General features: G+C 38.5%; 1 protein-coding gene across 1 annotated transcript; it reads left to right on the top strand.

The window, feature by feature from the left end:
- Positions 1-10,987: 10,987 nt before the first annotated feature.
- LOC137049784 (sialic acid-binding Ig-like lectin 7) lies at positions 10,988-17,020 on the top strand. The gene is made up of 7 exons (XM_067428456.1): positions 10,988-11,033; positions 11,385-11,744; positions 11,880-12,173; positions 12,263-12,565; positions 13,003-13,090; positions 16,725-16,743; positions 16,821-17,020. The coding sequence occupies exons 1-7, from the start codon at positions 10,988-10,990 to the stop codon at positions 16,917-16,919; spliced, it is 1,209 nt and encodes a 402-aa protein (XP_067284557.1). The 3' UTR covers positions 16,920-17,020.
- Positions 17,021-19,257: the final 2,237 nt, after the last annotated feature.

Raw genomic sequence — 19,257 nt, 5'->3', positions numbered from 1 at the left:
TTGCTACAAGGTGTGGTTTACAACAAAAGTGTGATGTGAAAGAAAACATGAATTCAAGTGTTAAAGGGGGGTGGGGGGTTGGGGGATGGTGAAGGTGAAAGTATGATACTCCTCACTTGATAGAGTACTTCTGTGTCAAAAATACTCCTTCCTACGCCCTGAACGGCCATTGATAATATAAATATATATTTTTTTGTCTTGTTATTTTGTGTTCACAAGTTAATTTTCTTGTGATCTAAAGATAACAAAAGTTGTTTTCTCGTGATAACAACACCATTTTCTCGTGATCTTGAGAAATCAAAAGTTGTTTTGTTTTGATTATGCCGCTTTTGTGGAACATAATAATTATATTCTTTTCCTGGATTTTTATAAGGCTTTTGATTCAGTGGAACATGCAAATAGTGCAAAAAATTTGGTCTTGGTGAATATTTTTGTAAGGCCATACTCTCTATTACAATGGTAATAGTACAATCAAATTAAATATTCTCAGAGGTTTAACTTGTCACGTGGTATCAGAAAGGGATGTCCAACCCTTATTTGTGTTTAATAGTTTGCTAGTTTACTAGTCCCAGATATTTTCTTCTTTCTTCTTCCAATAGTGGTCTTCGTGGCATCACTATTGCTGACATACAGATACTCATCAGTCAATGGGCTGATGATACCACACTTTTTTTGCATGATGCAAACCAAATTCAGTTAGCACTAGAGTATATATATTCAGCAATTCTCCAAAACATCAGGTTTATTTTTGAACCTTTCCAAATGTGAATTGATGTCCATCAACGAGTGCAATTTGTCAGAAATTTGTAATATTCAAATTAAAGATCAGGTTTCATATTTAGGTGTTATTATAACAAAGAATGAATTAAAAAGAATTAGAATTAAATTTTAATCCAATAATTGAAAGTACACAGAAGAAACTTTATATGTGGCTTCGATGAGATATGCCTTAAAGGGCATCATTTTACTAGCCAAAGCTGAGGGCTTGTCCAGGTTGACACACACTGCTCTTTCTTTGAGTGTTGACACTGCCATTCTAAAAAAATAATACAATGCTCCTCAACTTTGTTTGGAAGAATAAAACTAATTTTAGTTCGTAAATCAGTACTTATGAACACCATTAAGAAGGGGGGTTTAAACTTTCTTGATTTTACCACTTTAAACAACACCTTTAAAATAAATTGGAAAAAGAATTTTATTAAAAAGCCCTCCTCTATCTGGAATCTGATCCCTAATGTTATTTTCTCCAAACTAGGTGGTTTAAAATTCTTATTAACCTGTAATTATAACATAATGAAAATCCCTATCAAATGATCTCTTTTCTATAGGGAAATATTAGTAGCATGGTCCCTCATTTTTAAACACAATTTTACACCTCACTCATATATCATTTGGAATAATAAGGACCTGTATAAACATAAATCTATTTTCTTTGATAGCTGGTTTAAATGTTTTATTATTTTAATCAAAATGGTTCAATCTGTAATTATTCTGAGTTCTTGGTAAAGTATGGAATTCCTGTTACTCCAAAAAAGTTTGCAGTTGTGGCTGATGCAGTGCCACAAGGAGTTCTTATGCTTCATAAAGGATTTTCTTTTTCATCCTTTAGTCACTCAGTGGATCTGTGCAAGACATTTGTTGGTAAACAGTGCCTTTCTACATCTAAATGAAAAAAAAAAAAGAGGAAGAGACAATCCAACGCTGTCCGTTGACTTTGTATTGCGTGAGGCTGCCACCTTGTCATTTCGGATTTATAACAAAAAACAGAACAATATCTAAAAGCTGATGTGACAAGGTGTAGGCTACAGCAAAGAAGCTAAAAAAAACATAACTAAGTTTTTATGTGCTGTCGACACCAAAAAACGTGCGTTTAAGCCAAGGAGACAAAAGTGGATACAGGCAATAAGATGTGAAGCTTCAGCAGGAAGAATGGATACATTTTGGGATCCTGACACTCAGTATGCCTACGTGTGCACTAAACATGTTATCAAATATACAAATGTCAGTTTTATATATTATTTTTCCTGACGCTGATTACTTTCCCCTCCAGTGGGGTTAGTTCTCAGTGTAATAGGCTATAGCATGTCCCGCTCTGTCTCTATTGCATGTATGCACTTTTATGTCTTTAAATGTTCATTTTTTGGGTCAGCAGCTTATAAAATCCCATAAAATCTAATATAGCTCTATCCAACTGCGTGCAGAGGGAGTTTGAAAGACAACCGTTTATCCCGCCCCTTGGATTGAGCCCTGTCAATGTTGAGTTTCCAGACCAAACTGGCTTGTCAGCCTATGTATGTTACAGTTGCTGATGATGCAGACAAAGCGGGGGAGGTGCAGACGGGTATGGAGGTCTTCAGGGCGGGACTAGGACTTCCGGCTGTCCTGGCGGATCAGGTGCCTGGGGCGGCCATGGTGGGTCGGTAGCTAAGGGCAGCCATGGGTAACCCTTGGTGCAGATCTGGAGTCCTGGGTTGAGCAGGAGCCTTGGGTGGAGCTGGTGCCTTGGGCGGAGCTGGGGCCCCACCCACATGTGCCCCACCCACAGCCCTATAGCCCCCCCCCAAAAAATGTTTTGTGAATTTAGGGGGTTGCAGAGATGGTTGGCTGGGGTGGGCTTGTGGGCAAGAGCAGCCTCGTGGGTGCCTGAGGGCGGCTCTTGGAAGCCGGGAGCGGGCTCGCGAGTGCCTGGAGCGGGCTCTTGAAGGGCTGTGAGCAGTTCAGCCCAGAAATCAGTAAGCCAGCCCTCCTCTGGCTCAGGTGTGGTGGCAGCCATCAGGATTGGAGGCACGGCCTTTCTGCGGGGCCCTCCTTTGCCTCCTTGACCTCTTGGCTGGCAGGACCTCATCAGACGGTCCACTGGAGGGGCAGGTGGAGGAACCCTGGTGGGTGGCGAACTGGCCAGGCTGTGGGTGTTGTTGAGGGGTTTGGATGAGGAAGACACACACTCTCCTCGATTTCGAATCCAGAACAATTCAAGGACAGGATCAAATTGATTGTTTCGACCAGGGAGCTTCTTGAAATCGAATTGTGTCCTTATCCACACCCGTCAAAAACACTGCGTTAAGCGGGGCATCTAGCCAGTTCACCAGATAGGCTAGCTCTGTGAATTCCTCCACATACCTCTCCAGCGGCCGTCCGCCCTGCCTGAGGCTCCACAGGCGGTCTTCCGCTGCACAGTATGTGGCTGGGGACGTGGGAGATACGGGAACCAGGAGAATACCCATCGTAATGGAAGTCTTGTCGGTTTAGGTCGGTACTTTTGTTAAAGTTAGTGATGTTACGTCTGACACCGATGCTCCGAAGCTTGCTTCAAACTCGAACGGTCCTTGCAATGAACTACTGCTTCGGAGCTTTTATCATTACGTCACTAGTCACGTGAAAATGCCTTCTAAAGCAAACACACTGCTTCACTCCTGTAGTGAACCACCTGACTGCTTTGACAGCCCAATCAGTGTTGACAAGTTTGAAACCTGCCGGTTGTATTTCTTATATGCTTTCACACATGATACGGCCATGCTAATAAATAAATAAATCAATCAAAACAATAAATAAATAAATAAACACTATAGAAGACATTACTGAAATTCTATTGCATTTAATGGTTTTCATGGTTCTATTGGTGGGGGCATCACATCCTAATGGAATATGTCCCACACACGAAAAAAAAAAAAAAAAAATTCTGCAGTGGTTTAAATGGTAAAAGTTCCATCGGTATTTAATAGAAACCATTAGAATTTCTGTGATGGTTTCCAACTTTTTAAAGCTGGTCTGATCTTCTGTCCTTGTCATAAGAAATAATTACACACACACATCATGCTTAATGTTTTATTATCAATGTAAACACATGAAATTCATCAGTATCTGTAAAATTCACCTGTATAAACACGTAATAAACGGGGCGTTAACATAAGCCTACTTGCATTTTATGGTTGTCAGCTTTGTTGCATTACATTTACTTCACCAGGAGATGGTGCTGCAATTTCTATCTGAATGAAGCTTCGAGTAATGAACCATTTTCGACACAATTGTATCAGAAAGCAATAATGCTTTGAAACACTTCATTTGGCCATCACTAGTTACAGTTGCTGATGATGCAGACAAAGAGAGATCCAAGACATCCAAGCGAAACGGGTAGGCCTATTTACAGTTTTTCTCGATTGCTTAAACACTATAACCAGGCTTTTGAACTAAAATTTCAAAACCATAACGCCATTTATCAAAAAGCACACCCATTTCACTAAACTATAAACACTATTCCCTGTTTTGACACATGAGTCAGATTTGTTGAACTGTCACTGCAAAACTCTACACACAAATCCCTTAATTTCTCATTGCCTAGACCATGTGGTCATTTAGAAAGCACTAGCATTCAATATTGTTCACTCAAGTCAGCATAGTTTCAGCTCAATTAGCACACAATTACCCAGGTGAAAACACTAAGAGTCAAAATTTAACACACATCAATCAGAACTTTCAAGATACATAAAAGTGCCTGAGTCAGTTCATTTGAGCTTTGGAACAATGGGTCCACAAAGAAATGAAGGAAAAGGTCGAGGAGGGAGAGGAAGAGGACGCCCTAACGAAACAAAAATATACTGCAGTATATTGGAAAATATCATGTAATACATTAGGCAATATATTCACATATATGGGATTTAATATTTATATTCTCCAATATATTACAATATATGAAAGCGGCAATCATTTGTATATTTTGCAATATATTACAGGACTATATAATATATTGTATTATACCATCAATATATTATTCCATGTATTTACAGTTTTTCTCGATTGCTTAAACACTATAACCAGGCTTTTGAACTAAAATTTCAAAACCATAACGCCATTTATCAAAAAGCACACCCATTTCACTAAACTATAAACACTATTCCCTGTTTTGACACATGAGTCAGATTTGTTGAACTGTCACTGCAAAACTCTACACACAAATCTCTTAATTTCTCATTGCCTAGACCATGTGGTCATTTAGAAAGCACTAGCATTCAATATTGTTCACTCAAGTCAGCATAGTTTCAGCTCAATTAGCACACAATTACCCAGGTGAAAACACTAAGAGTCAAAATTTAACACACATTAATCAGAACTTTCAAGATACATAAAAGTGCCTGAGTCAGTTCATTTGAGTTTTGGAACAATGGATCCACAAAGAAATGAAGGAAGAGGTCGAGGAGGGAGAGGAAGAGGACTTGGGTGGTGAAGGAGGAGGAAGAGGACATGGTGAAGGAGGAGGGAGAGGAAGAGGATGTGGTGAAGGAGGAGGAGGAGGAGGAGGAGGAGGGGGGGAGGAAGACAAGCAGTCTCGGATGAAATTATAGCCAGTTTAGTTGATCATACGAGAGAAGTGCCAATCATATGCATATTCCACATTTTATCATAAGTGTGGGGACATGCACTGGTCTTGGTCTTGACTCGGTCTCGGCCTGTCTTGGTCTTGGTCTTGACTCGGTCTCGGTCTCGGTCTCTGCCCTTCAAAGTCTTGGTCTTGTCTTGGTCTCGGCCCTTCAAAGTCTTGGTCTTGTCTTGGTCTCGGCCCTTCAAAGTCTTGGTCTTGTCTTGGTCTCGGCCCTTCAAAGTCTTGGTCTTGTCTTGGTCTCGGCCCTTTAAAGTCTTGGTCTTGTCTTGGTCTCGGTTTAGGTGGTCTTGACTACAACACTAGTGGAAAGTGTATGATCGAGAACCTTATATGCTTGTTCACCTCGTCCAAGCCATGTGTCAGTAGATGCGTGCCAGGGGTGGATCAGGCATGCAAGAGGATTTTACCCCCGCTGCCAGGCTAGGGCTAATATAGCCTGTGATGTGGATGAGATTCTCTGGCCTGACCCAGACCAAAGACGGGAGGCTGAGGCGGAATAAAAATTTTTTTTTTGTACTGTGTAGTATGAATGAATGAATAAAAATGTGCCAGTGTATCCATTGTTTGTGTCTTTTGTTCATCATGTGAAAAGGTTTGTGAGGAGGGGAACCACAAGTAACATAACTTACCTGTTTTGGAAATGTTGTTTTGAATTTATTGCACCAGTGTGTTAGACTATGTTGTAGTGTGTGTGATTTTGAGGACTTGTGTGTTTTGTCTGAGGGCAAAGTTTGGTTTTTCAGCAAGAGTGAATGGTTTTGAGTGTAGAGCTTCATTTTGACCTGAAAATAGGTTGTTTGGGAAACTGGGTGAGAAGTTATGGATTTGTGTTTATAGTTTTGAGAATATGAGGCATAGTTTCAAGAAATGTGTTTAAGCAATCGAGAAAAACTGTAATATATATTTTAATATATTTCAAAATAGTATATTGGTAAATATATTTTCCTTTCGTAAGGGCGTGGGTGGTGAAGGAGGAGGAAGAGGACATGGTGAAGGAGGAGGGAGAGGAGGAGGAGGAGGAGGAGGAGGAGGAGGAGGAGGAGGAGGAGGAGGAGGAGGAGGAGGAAGACGACAAGCAGTCTCGGATGAAATTAGAGCCAGTTTAGTTGATTATACGAGAGAAGTGCCAATCATATCCATATTCCACATTTTATCATAAGTGTGGGGACATGCACTGGTCTTGGTCTTGACTCGGTCTCGGCCCTTCAAAGTCTTGGTCTTGTCTTGGTCTCGGCCCTTCAAAGTCTTGGTCTTGTCTTGGTCTCGGCCCTTCAAAGTCTTGGTCTTGTCTTGGTGACCAAAGTCTTGGTCTTGTCTTGGCCCTTTAAAGTATTGGTCTTGTCTTGGTCTCGGCCCTTTAAAGTCTTGGACTTGTCTTGGTCTCGGTTTAGGTGGTCTTGACTACAACACTAGTGGAAAGTGTATGATCGAGAACCTTGATGCTTGTTCACCTCGTCTAGGCCATGTGTCAGTAGATGCGTGCCAGGGGTGGATCAGGCATGCAGGAGGATTTTACCGCCGCTGCCAAGCTAGGGCTAATATAGCCTGTGATGTGGATGAGATTCTCTGGCCTGACCCAGACCAAAGAAGGGAGGCTGAGGCGGAATACTTTTTTTTTTTTTTTTTGTACTGTGTAGTATGAATGAATGAATAAAAATGTGCCAATGTATCCATTGGTTGTGTCTTTTGTTCATCATGTGAAAAGGTTTGTGAGGAGGGGAACCACAAGTAACATAACTTAACAGTTTTGGAAATGTTGTTTTGAATTTATTGCACCAGTGTGTTAGACTATGTTGTAGTGTGTGTGATTTTGAGGGCTTGTGTGTCTTGTCTGAGGGCAAAGTTTGGTTTTTCAGCAAGAGTGAATGGTTTTGAGTGTAGAGCTTCATTTTGACCTGAAAATAGGTTGTTTGGGAAACTGGGTGAGATGTTATGGATTTGTGTTTATAGTTTTGAGAATATGAGGCATAGTTTCAAGAAATGTGTTTAAGCAATCGAGAAAAACTGTATTTACAAAGACCTCAGACAGACCATCAACCAACAATATAGACTACATAACTTAACTTAAGAACCGACAATGAGTGAAGGGAGTGAGTCCAAACATAAAGGTGCGCTAACGATGAAGACCAGGTGCAGGGAATCCGGGGAGAGTGGGAGAGATGATGAGGAAGTGAGTTCAGGTGTGAGACAGGGAGGATCATGGGAAATGGAGTCCGGGAACAGGCGTGACATGTAACAACGTAATGGCAAACAACAGTTATGAGAAACTGCTGAATGCCAATGAGTGTGTGTGCGTGTGTGTGAAAAGGAGCAACAGAGGAAGAGAGAGAGAGAGAGAGAGAGAGAGAGAGAGAGAGAGAGAGAGAGAGAGAGAGAGAGAGAGAGAGAGAGAGAGAGAGAGAGAGAGAGAGAGAAAATGTGAAAGCAACACTAAGATTCACACATCCACTAAAAAAACACTCAAGAAAATTAGTAGTATCTAGTTTAAATTATTATAAAAAATAAATTGCTAAACTTATTTTGATGAGTTAAAGCAATAAAAAAAACATATTTTGTCATAATGTATTGATAATATAATTTTTACTGTCAAGCATTGCACAGTCACTTGCCAGTCACATCTGACTTTTGATTTTGCTCCCTGTAAAGCTAGCATGTAGCTATTAAACATGAATACTTGTTTTGGCAGTTGAGGTCAGTTCCAGTTTTGCTTAGTTTGTTATAAAAAATGATATTGCATTTACAATTTGAAACCAGCCCCCCATGCAAACTATAGAATTAAACCACTAGGCCATCAGGGCTCACAGGAAGAGAGTCAGAACTGTCACTGGTGCCCACTCAAAGAAAAAGAAAACATGCTTTAGTAACCTAATATCATTTCTTCCAGGTTGTCCATATTGCAGAAAGTGAGTATTCTAAAGTATGTCATGATATAGGACGACAATGATGATGATGATGATGATGGTGTCTGAGAGTGTTTTTGTTTTCAGGTTCAGAATGAGGCCACAGACACATATGCTTCTCTTCAGCATGCGTATAAATAGTACGAGTTTGGAATCTCGTGTAGTGTATATGATATGCACTTTACGGCGTATTATACATACGAACCCCCCACCCCACCACCCTAAACCTACCCAAGTGCGTGTCATATGCACGCAAAAAACTGCGAAGCATTTGCACGCCAAAACTCATTTTGGCATATTCATTCCACGAGATTTCACACTCGTACTATTTATACGCATGACCATGAGATCGTGTTGCTCTGATATGAGACTTTGAATATTAAGAGAGGTGACACACAATAAACAACAAACACACATTTCACCCCCTTCTGTGTTTTCTTCAGTCAGTTTTCTTTCAGGATTTATACAATGCATGTATTTCCACATGAAAGACTCATATAAAAACACATGGATCCTATCTCTGATACATTAAGCACAGAGACCAAGCCTCATTTTTTTTTGCTTGTCAGGATTTTTTTTTAGATGGCTTGATTTGATTTACTGTGCTGTAAAATATGTACTCTTTTTGTACAGAAAAAGTGATCCCACTTTATATTAGAAGTCTTTAACTACTATTTACTAATCACTTGATACAATGCACTTAGTGTTTATAAAAAAATACATATACATATCAAATACAGCTGTAATTATTAAATTATGTAATTTCATCTACACAGTTGAACCTTCTCTTACACCGTAGCCCTTAAAACCAACCCATACCACCAAACCTATCCCTAACCTGACCCGTATCTCACCTCAGAGGAACAAGTGTTTTTTATTACAATATTAACACAATAATGAAATTGTACTTTTTTTGTTGTTGATGTAAGTAGTTAGGACAGGGATGGGCAACTTCGGTCACTGACCTGCAGAGTTTAGCTCCAAATCTAATCAAACACACCTGATCCAGCTAATCAATGCTTTAGGATTTTTAGAAATCTACAGGTGAGTGAGTTTTTTGATTAGGGTCGGAGCTCAGGACAGTGGCCCTCCAGGACCGTAGTTGCCCATCCCTGAGTTAGGGAAACCTAAAATAAAGTGTCTCAGAAAAAGCAGGCAAGCTTTGAGACATACCTGCACTACCACATCATAACTGTGTTATGTTGCATAGTTACGTGCATTTTGTCATTGCAAACTGGCCTGTCAATAATCCTGTAACAGGTAACATCTTCATACACACATTCCACATTTAATTGAATTAAATTAACACAACTCAAACAATTCTTCATATTGGAGAGAAAACAGGTGTCACATTGTTCTGCATGTTATACATGGGCCCCTTTCAGGGCATATCACCATCTGTCTCATATCTACCATGCTTAAATATTCTTTTATTTGTATTTGTAGTTCTGAACCCCATCCTAGCCTAAAGTGCAATAGTTTGTGGGTTATATTAGTCATTAGACTGTGCATGGATATCTACCTGGAATAGTAGACTATCCATTTGGCTTACAATGATTTCAGACAAATTTATTATATTCTCTCACACTATTTAAGAAAAGGAGATATCACAAAAATGTATACTGTATGTGCATGAATTCGAATTTGTATTTAATATAATATCTCATTTGTGTGAACTATTATATTGACTCTGACAAAAAAAGCTGTACATTTATGATTTTAGATGCATATTTTGCATAGTTTATGCATTAACACACACTAACAATGAACAATATCTGTTTAAAAACTTTATTAATCTTTGTTACTATTAGTAAACAAAAAATAAATAAATAATGGATCATTGTTTGTTCATGTTAACAATGCTTTAACAAATATGGACAAATACAAAGTTGAAGTAAAACAAAGTGTTGAAGAAGTAGTGTTGTTTGTTAATTTATGTTCACTAATAACTTATGTTAATAACTGAAACATACTGTAAAGTGTTACCTATGTTTTTATTAAGCAATTCTGTTATTTTAAAAGGCTGCTGCTGATGAGTTCATACAACAATACAGATTCTTGAAATATTATTTCCCTTTTTCTGAACAAAGCTGCGATTGCACTTTATTAGATGCTTTTGGTTTAAATAAAGAATTATACTCTATATATAATAATATATATTATTAGTAGAAAATGAATACTGAGCAGGAAACTGATGCAAGCTCAAATAATAATTTTTTTAATACAGGAAAAAGTTCAAAACCTGTATAATAATTTTAATAAATTATTGATATGATCTTCCACTATGCACAAGGATGTTATGTTGCTCCATGTGAGAGCAATATGTTATGTTGCTCTGTGAACAGAATGTATGTTGATGCCGACACAGGAAGTTGTTCACTAGCTGTCAGTCAGTTTATTAATTCACACAGCGCAGTTTCTCACAGTCTCAAATCATCGGCAGATGTCACAGAACATAACTTCTGCATTTAGAAAAGAAATTACAATTTTTATCATCTCTAGCAACTCTTATAATTCCTCTTTAGATGTTTCTCCAGAAGTGTTTTTCAGTTTACTGATCTGCTGGACACTTACAGTGAGTTCATAAATATCTGTTTGTTCAGTAATTACGAAAATTATCAGTTTATGATTAGGCTAACTTTAAGATTTCTATTAGTTTGTTTTTGTTGTGTGTGTTTCCTCACAGGACTGAGTGTCTGTTAATGAAGAGATGAATAAGGCAGAGAAAATCCTTCTTTTCTCTTTTCTGCTACAAGGTGTGGTTTACCTTCTTTTCTTTACATTTAGTTTTTAAACAACAAAAGTGTGACGTGAACGAGAGCGTGAATTCAAGTGTTTAACTATATCGTTCTGATGTTGAAATCAGTTATTTTCTCAAGGAAAACTACTTAAGAATATTATTACTATTTACATTTTATTGCAGTTAAAAATATTTTATATCACTGTCGCTGCTGTTCTGCTAATGTTTACTTTTTAAACAATGGTCGTGATGCAAATGAATGTTTTATAATGGAACATTTTTGTGTAACAACAGAAATTGTCTGTCTGAATGCTGCAGTGTTTGTTTCTGCTTGTGTCTGAATGTTTTCATCATGTATGTGTTGTAGGTGTTTCCTGTAGAAATTTCAACATCAGTCTGCCAGAGAGGATTGAAGCTCTCAGTGGATCCTGTGTGATCATAAAGTGCACATTTGAGATTGAGGAAAAATATGACACATACCTCATTGAGAGTGCAGCTACAGGAATTTGGCGCAAAGATGGAGTCAGTACAAACAACCAAGTGTTTAACTCTAGAGATCCCAACAGTCGCTTTAAAGGGGAAATAACGGGAACACTACATGAGAAGAACTGCACCACTATATTTTATGATGTTAGTTCAGATCACAGTGGTAAATATTACTTTAGGATTGAGAGTGATGGTCTGAAATACAAGTATGAATCTAGCCCCTCTACTATAAATGTCATTGGTGAGTGATTTGAGCCTTTTATTTTTTAAATTAATATTTTAAATACATTTGTCATGCCAAATACATTTAAATGTACAAATGTATATTTTAAATACATTTGTCCTTTACTAGCTGTTGTATTTATGTGTCTTTCAGAGTCTCCGCCCAAACCCACAGTGAAGCTTATTGAGGAACAGGAGGTGATGGAGGAGAGCTCTGTGAGTCTGCGCTGCTCTGCTGAGTCTCTCTGCTCCTCTCCTCCACCAACTCTCACATGGAGCTCCACTCCCAGAATCCCCCTCAGTGAGATCAGACAACAGGAGCTCATCTCTGATCTGAACTTCACTGCGACTCACCGTCACCACAGAGTCACTTTCACCTGCACTATAACCTACCAGCTACAGGACAAGAACAAAACAGCACAGGACAACATCACATTACATGTTCAGTGTAGGGATTTTCTGGCATCAGTTCTGTTCTCCTCCATAAGACACTATACTTGTATATGTATCACATCATTCTCTCTTTCCCTTGTTCAGATGCCCCTAAAATCTCTCCGTCCTCCAGCTGTATCGGTGAGGATGTAACTGTGTGTTTCTGTGAGGTTGATGGGAATCCCTCTCCTGAACTGGAGTGGCGTCTGTCTGGACGTCCTGTCACTAACTCTTCAAACACGTTCATCAGTGAAGAGCGATTGAACAGCACAGGCTTGAGGAGCTCCATCACTCTACATCAGTCACTCACACACACATCCACTCTGGAGTGTGTCGGCAACAACACTCATGGCAATGCAAGAAAACTGCTCCAACTGCCTCTCTCTGTAAACCGTGAGTTTCAGTTCTGTGATCTATCCCATTGAAAACACATTTCATCCTACTCATTCTCCTTACTGCTTATCCTCCACAGCAGTGGTTCTCAAACTTGTCCTGGAGGACCACCAGCCCTACACATTTTGTATGTCTCCCTATATCTGACACACACATTTCAGGTCTTGCAGTCTCTAATGAGCTCATGAGTTGAATCTTGCGTGCCAGGGCTGGTGGTCCTCCAGGACCGGTTTGAGAACCACTGCTCTACAGGGTTGTGGGAAATTGAGGATCTGTCAGCTGATGATTAGTGAATGAAAATAAGCTGTAACACTAGTCATTAATGCTTATCTCTTACGTTTTATATTGTTCCCATGCTCCTGCCCATATTATTTTGTTGTTTAAAGATTACGATATGACTCACTAGTCCTTGTTTAACTGAATCAGTGATCATTCCTTTTATTCCTCTTTAGATATGAATCTTTCCTCTGTGATGATTGGAGTTGCTGTTGGAGCTGTGCTGGTCATTATGTTCTGTGCCGTTACATTTATCTGTGTACGGTAGGTGAACGACACATAATGTATTAAGAACCATAACAGAACACCAATAATACAGTAAATTACTCAGAGAGAAGATCACAGAACAGACTCAACATATGATAATGAGCTGATGGGTTTTGCTGTATATAAACTCAGATGCTTTACTGACAAATGGTGCAGATGAAAATGATTTATTCAGTTATGTGGCGGAAAATACATAAATACAACTTTATTCCAAGAACAGTAACAACTATTGAACATAATAATAATAATAATACAAATATTCTAAAGGTTTACATAATGATTCCAAAAATGTTATTTGACTATAATAAAGTAATAACATGTTTTCTTACATTTTGAATAGATGTGAGATTGTACATTTTAATATACTACTTTTACTCTTTTTTTAATTAAAAGTTTTTTTATTTAGAAATTACAAACGTGTTTAATTATATAAGTGATCTATTCAAATCATAGTATGTAAAAGTTTCATTTTTACATAATGTATATTCAATCAGAACAGATTTTAGTAAAACAATTCAAACCAAGAGGCATTTATAAAAAATAAAAAAAAATAAAAAATAGGACAAGCAAAACAGTTCACCAAAAAAGCATTGAAATGATTAAAAATAGATATAGAATTCAAAATGAACATGAAACATCTTTGGACACTAAGTGTTACTGAGAAAGCAGCACTATGGTTCACGCATCCACAAAAATACCCCACACACACTCAACACCAGTTATACCAAAATAACAAATAATAGAAGTTTATTCTGAGAAAATCTCTGACATCATTTGGTTGCAGATGCCACTCGCTTTGTCATTTTGTATCTTCATTGCAGTTGACATTCAGACATTTTTAAGTTTGACTAAGTTGTCAAAAACAATTTGGGGGTCAGAGCACAACACTGTAAAAAAAAAAAAAAAGTTGCAGCATGAAATTAAGTACAATCAACTTGGATGTTTAATTAATTTCAACCTTAATTACCAGTTTAATTCATATTTAACTGACTTAAAATTAGTTGTATCTATAATTGCACTGTAAAAAAAAAAAAAAAATGTAGGCCCCAATTGAACATTTTCTAGTAACTGATCAGATCTAAATTTTTTAGTTGGCCAAATTAAATATCTGTCAGTTAAATTGCTTCAATTCACAGTAATTCAATTTGGCCAACACAAAAATTTAGATGTGATCAGTTACTAGAAATTTTTCAATTGGGGCCGGAATTATTATTATTTTTTATTTTTTTATTTTTTTTACAGTGTACTTAAAGAGAACACAGAACAGACTCAACATATGATAATGAGCTGATTTTTGTCATATGCTCACATGCTTTTATGGCATATTGTGCGGATGAAAGTGATGAAAGTGAAGTATTAATATAGCCTGACGTGGTCATAATCAATTCTAGTCAGAATATCTATGGAGCGAGGCCAGACCTATCTGCCCAACCTAAACATTTTGTGGGCGGGGCTAAGTTCGGCTGGCATCCAGGCTAACTAATTATGATAAACAACACTACATGAGTACTTTACACATTCTAGTCAGAATATGAGTCTGAAACTTCTCCATTGGGCTGTGATTATGGGGCGTGTGTCAACGGAACCAGGAAAGACCTCAATTGGACAGACCTACAACCAATCAGAGCAATGAAGCGACGTCAACAGAGCTCAACTGCACTGTGTTGCCAAGTCTGCGTTTTTTCCCGCGGATTGTTTTCTATGTCCGCGGGTTGAAGCGACTATTATGATAGACCCATGAGTGCGAATTTTAGCAGGCAACCTTGCCAAAATAACACACATCTTTTGCCGGTGTTGTACAGTTCCTGACAAAAGTCTTGTCGCTTGTGTACAAATTGACCTAAAGTGCCGCTGAAATATATTTCTAATCAAGATTTTTTTTTTTACAAGAAATGGCTCATTTTAATCCCACCAGCTTATGTGATAATGTTTCAGTGAAAAACTAAACTTTCAAAAAGTATTCTAATATTCACAGCTTGGTAAAGCCCATTGAGTCAATTTTTGCAAAGACATAAGTGTTGTCACCTTGTCATATGAGCTTCACCTGTGACTAATAATGGATCAATTAGGTATCAAGTGTGTATAAAAAGAACCCCAGTACGCTAGACCTTCACATCAACTGCAACTAGACCTCTGCAAACATGCCTAAGATTCACCCTGAGACTAAAGTTTTGATTATCAAGAGGCTGAAGACCAGATCCACTGCTGATGTGGCAGTGACCTTCAATGTGTCTCAGCGTCAAGTACAGAGGATAAAAAAAAGATTTGAAGAGACTGGAGACGTTTTTGACAAGCCCAGGTCAGGCAGACCCCACAAGACAACTGCTCGAGAGGACCGTTTGTTGGCTTGAAAATCCAAGGCCAGCCCATTTTCCACTGCAGCAGAGCTCCACGAGATCTGGTCACCTGAAGTCCCTGTGTCAACCAGAACAGTTTGTCGGATTCTGTCTCGAAATGGCCTCCGTGGCCATTTCAGTGCCCAGAAGCCAGCACTAAACAAAAGACTATTGAAAAACCGTGTGGCATTTGCCAAGGCCCACAGCCTGCTAAAAGGATGGACACTGGAAAAGTTGCAGAAGGTGGATTTTTCAGATGAATCTTCTGTTGAATTACACCACAGTCGCCGCAAATATTGCAGGAGACCTACTGGAGCCAGAATGGATCCGAGATTCACCCAGAAAACAGTGAAGTTTGGTGGCGGAAAAATCATGGTCTGGGGTTACATCCAGTATGGGGGTGTGCGAGAGATCTGCAGGGTGGAAGGCAACATCAATAGTCTAAAATACCAAGAAATCTAGCTACCTCTTATTCCCAACCATAAAAGAGGCCAAATTCTGCAGTAGGACGGTGCTCCATCGCATACTTCCATCTCCACATCAAAGTTCCTCAAGGCGAAGAAGATCAAGATGCTCCAGGATTGGCCAGCCCAGTCACCAGACATGAACATCATTGAGCATATGTGGGGTAGGATGAAAGAGGACGCATGGAAGACGAAACCAAAGAATATTGATGAACTCTGGGAGGCATGCAAGACTGCTTTCTTAGCTATTCCTGATGACTTCAGATTTGCTGACATATTTTTGTATTTGCAGTAAATTTGTTCAATTTCTGTATAGGCGACAAAACTTTTGTCTTGCCAAAATTTGACCTTTCTGTCTTGATTAAATGATAAATATTTTTTCTGTGAAAATTATTTATTTCAGTGAATTAAACATCATTTGGGAGGGTTTTAGCTTTTCATATGAGCTATTTCTAACACCAGTGAATTAATTAAAAGTCAGGTTAATATCAGGTATTTCTAGAAAATAGATAAGCGACAAGACTTTTGTCAGGGACTGTAAAACAATAACATAATTTAATGATAAACAGAGTACTTACCCAACATGATCATCTTTGATTTTCAAATGCAGGGCGATCACTGCTAGTCCAGTTGCTTGGTTCATTATTAAAAATGTATATCGGATCAGAATCCCCCACCCCCACCCCACCCCACACACACACACAATCATGCATACTATAAAATTAGACCACTATACCACAGCTCACAGAAAAAAGTGCATGACTCCCTCAAGTAAGTCAATCAAACGATATTATAATGGACTAAATATTAGTAACATATAATTTCTTTCAGGTTGTCCATCCAGCTGAAGGTGAGTCTTCTTTGTTTTAAGGCCTAATTATAGTAGGATGATGATGATGGTGTTTCTGAGAGTGTTTTTGTTTTCAGGCTCAGAATGAGGCCGCAGACACATATGCTTCTCTTCAGCTTTCTGCTCCACCCTCTGAATATCAGACTTTGAAAATTAAGAGAGGAGACACACAATAAACAACAAATACACATCTCTTTTGTTGAATTAAGCAGGTCCCTACCCCAAAGAAACTCATTTCACGTGGATGTCTGATACATTACAAAAGCACAAAGACCAATCCTCAGTGGCAACAAAATATGAATTCTTTGTTGTTGTCATATTTTAATGAATTCTGTTTAGCTGTTTAACTTTTTTCTCCATTCATGCACATTTGTAATTTGCTTGCTTAGAACTTGTAGATTTGATAGATGCTGTGTACTGTAAAAGTATGTACTCTTTTTATAAAGAAATATGATACTTCTGTCACCATATACTATCCGGTAATGTTTAACATCCTCATCATAACATGTTATGTTTTGGTTTAACTTCATTTTGTTTTATATATATATATATATATATATATATATATATATATATATATATATATATATATACACACACACACATACTAATTAAGAAAGGCAAAATTCAAAAAAAATGTGTGCATGCATTATTATTTTAAGTTACTATTTAATATGTGTTTTTGTGGACTATTATATTGACAGTCTGAATAAATAAATAAATAAATAAATAAATCTTTCAGAATTTTTATAGATTTTCCATTTGAAACATGGCTTTCCAAAAATACGTTTTTGTTACACTTTACAATAAGGTCCCATTTGTTACCATTAGATTATACATTAGCTAACATAAACTAACAATGAGCAATATATATTTTTTAAAACATTTATTAATGTTAATCTGAATATTTCTTCATTGTTTTTTCATGTTAGTTTAAAGTGCATTAAAAATGTTGACAAATGCAACTTTGGACTACAATGTTTCAGTAAATGTTGAAATTACCATCGACTATATTGTTAACTTGTTCACTATATAGTTAACAAATTAAGCCTTATTGTAAAGTGTAAGTTATTGTCTGTGTGTTCCTCTAGTTTTGGATAGTCTACTGCAGTGTTTTTTTTTTTCATTATTCAGGCCTTTGCTTTCTGTTATTAAAAATAATAACCATAAATAAATGCTTTTAAGAAGTCAAAATTCTTTTTCAAAGTTGATTTATGAAGAAATATCACAGCACAGTGCTGCATTTTCTCATCTGATATTTCTCAACGCAGGCATATGTGTTAAAGTTCAAATCCCATATAATAATTTTACTAAATGATTGATATGATCTTCCAGTAGCACAAGGATGGTTCCTATTTTCTTTTTTATGTGGCTCTGTCTGTGAACAGAATGTATTTTGATGGCGATACAGGAACTGTCAGTCAGTTTATTAATTCACACAGCACAGTTTCTCACAGTCTCAGATCATCGACAGACATCACATTACATAACTTCTGCATTTAGAAAAGAAATTACAATTTTTCTCATCACTGTCAAATCTTGAACTCTTCTTATTTAGATGTTTTAGAAGGCATTTTCACGGGCATCAACTCTTTAGATGTTTCGTCAGAAGTGTTTTTCAGTTTACTGATCTATCCCCAGATAGCAAAATTGCTCTGGCCCAGATCCGGCCCACACTTTACACTTTCATCTGGCCCACTACCCGCGTGGAATGATGGCACTTGGGCGGTCCGCTCCCGTTTGCCAGATTTAGGCCGCAATCAAGCCATAGCAACGCCGCATGTCAGCCATGAACAAAACACATGAAGCAGAACTGGCCCACATCTGGCCCAGATAGCAAAATTGCTCTGGCCCAGATCCGGGCCACACTTGACACTTTCATCTGGCCCACTACCCGCGTGGAATGATGGCACTTGGGCGGTCCACTCCCGTTTGTCAGATTTAGGCCACAATCAAGCCATAGCAACGCCGCATGTCAGCCATGAACAAAACGCATGAAGCAGAACTGGCCCACATCTGGCCCATATAGCAAAATTGCTCTGGCCCAGATCCGGCCCACACTTGACACTTTCATCTGGCCCACTACCCGCGTGGAATGATGGCACTTGGGCGGTCCACTCCCGTTTGTCAGATTTAGGCCACAATCAAGCCATAGCAACGCCGCATGTCAGCCATGAACAAAACACATGAAGCAGAACTGGCCCACATCTGGCCCAGATAGCAAAATTGCTCTGGCCCAGATACGGCCCACACTTGACACTTTCATCTGGCCCACTACCCGCGTGGAATGATGGCACTTGGGCGGTCCACTCCCGTTTGTCAGATTTAGGCCACAATCAAGCCATAGCAACGCCACATGTCAGCCATGAACAAAATGCATGAAGCAGAACTGGCCCACATCTGGCCCAGATAGCAAAATTGCTCTGGCCCAGATCCGGACCACACTTGACACTTTCATCTGGCCCACTACCCGCGTGGAATGATGGCACTTGGGCGGTCCACTCCCGTTTGTCA

The sequence above is a fragment of the Pseudorasbora parva genome, chromosome 20 (genome assembly GCF_024679245.1).
Source record: "Pseudorasbora parva isolate DD20220531a chromosome 20, ASM2467924v1, whole genome shotgun sequence".
NCBI classification, from domain to species: Eukaryota; Metazoa; Chordata; class Actinopteri; order Cypriniformes; family Gobionidae; genus Pseudorasbora; species Pseudorasbora parva.
The sequence above is the reverse complement of the archived record's forward strand: the minus strand, read 5'-3'. Positions and strand labels throughout refer to the sequence as shown.

Coding starts and splice junctions, on each gene's coding strand:
- LOC137049784 (XM_067428456.1), top strand. CDS start 10,988: ATGAATAAGGCAGAGAAAATCCTTCTTTTCTCTTTTCTGCTACAAG. Junction 11,745..11,879: donor CTCTACTATAAATGTCATTG/GTGAGTGATTTG, acceptor TGTGTCTTTCAG/AGTCTCCGCCCAAACCCACA. Junction 12,566..13,002: donor AAACCGTGAGTTTCAGTTCT/GTGATCTATCCC, acceptor ATTCCTCTTTAG/ATATGAATCTTTCCTCTGTG.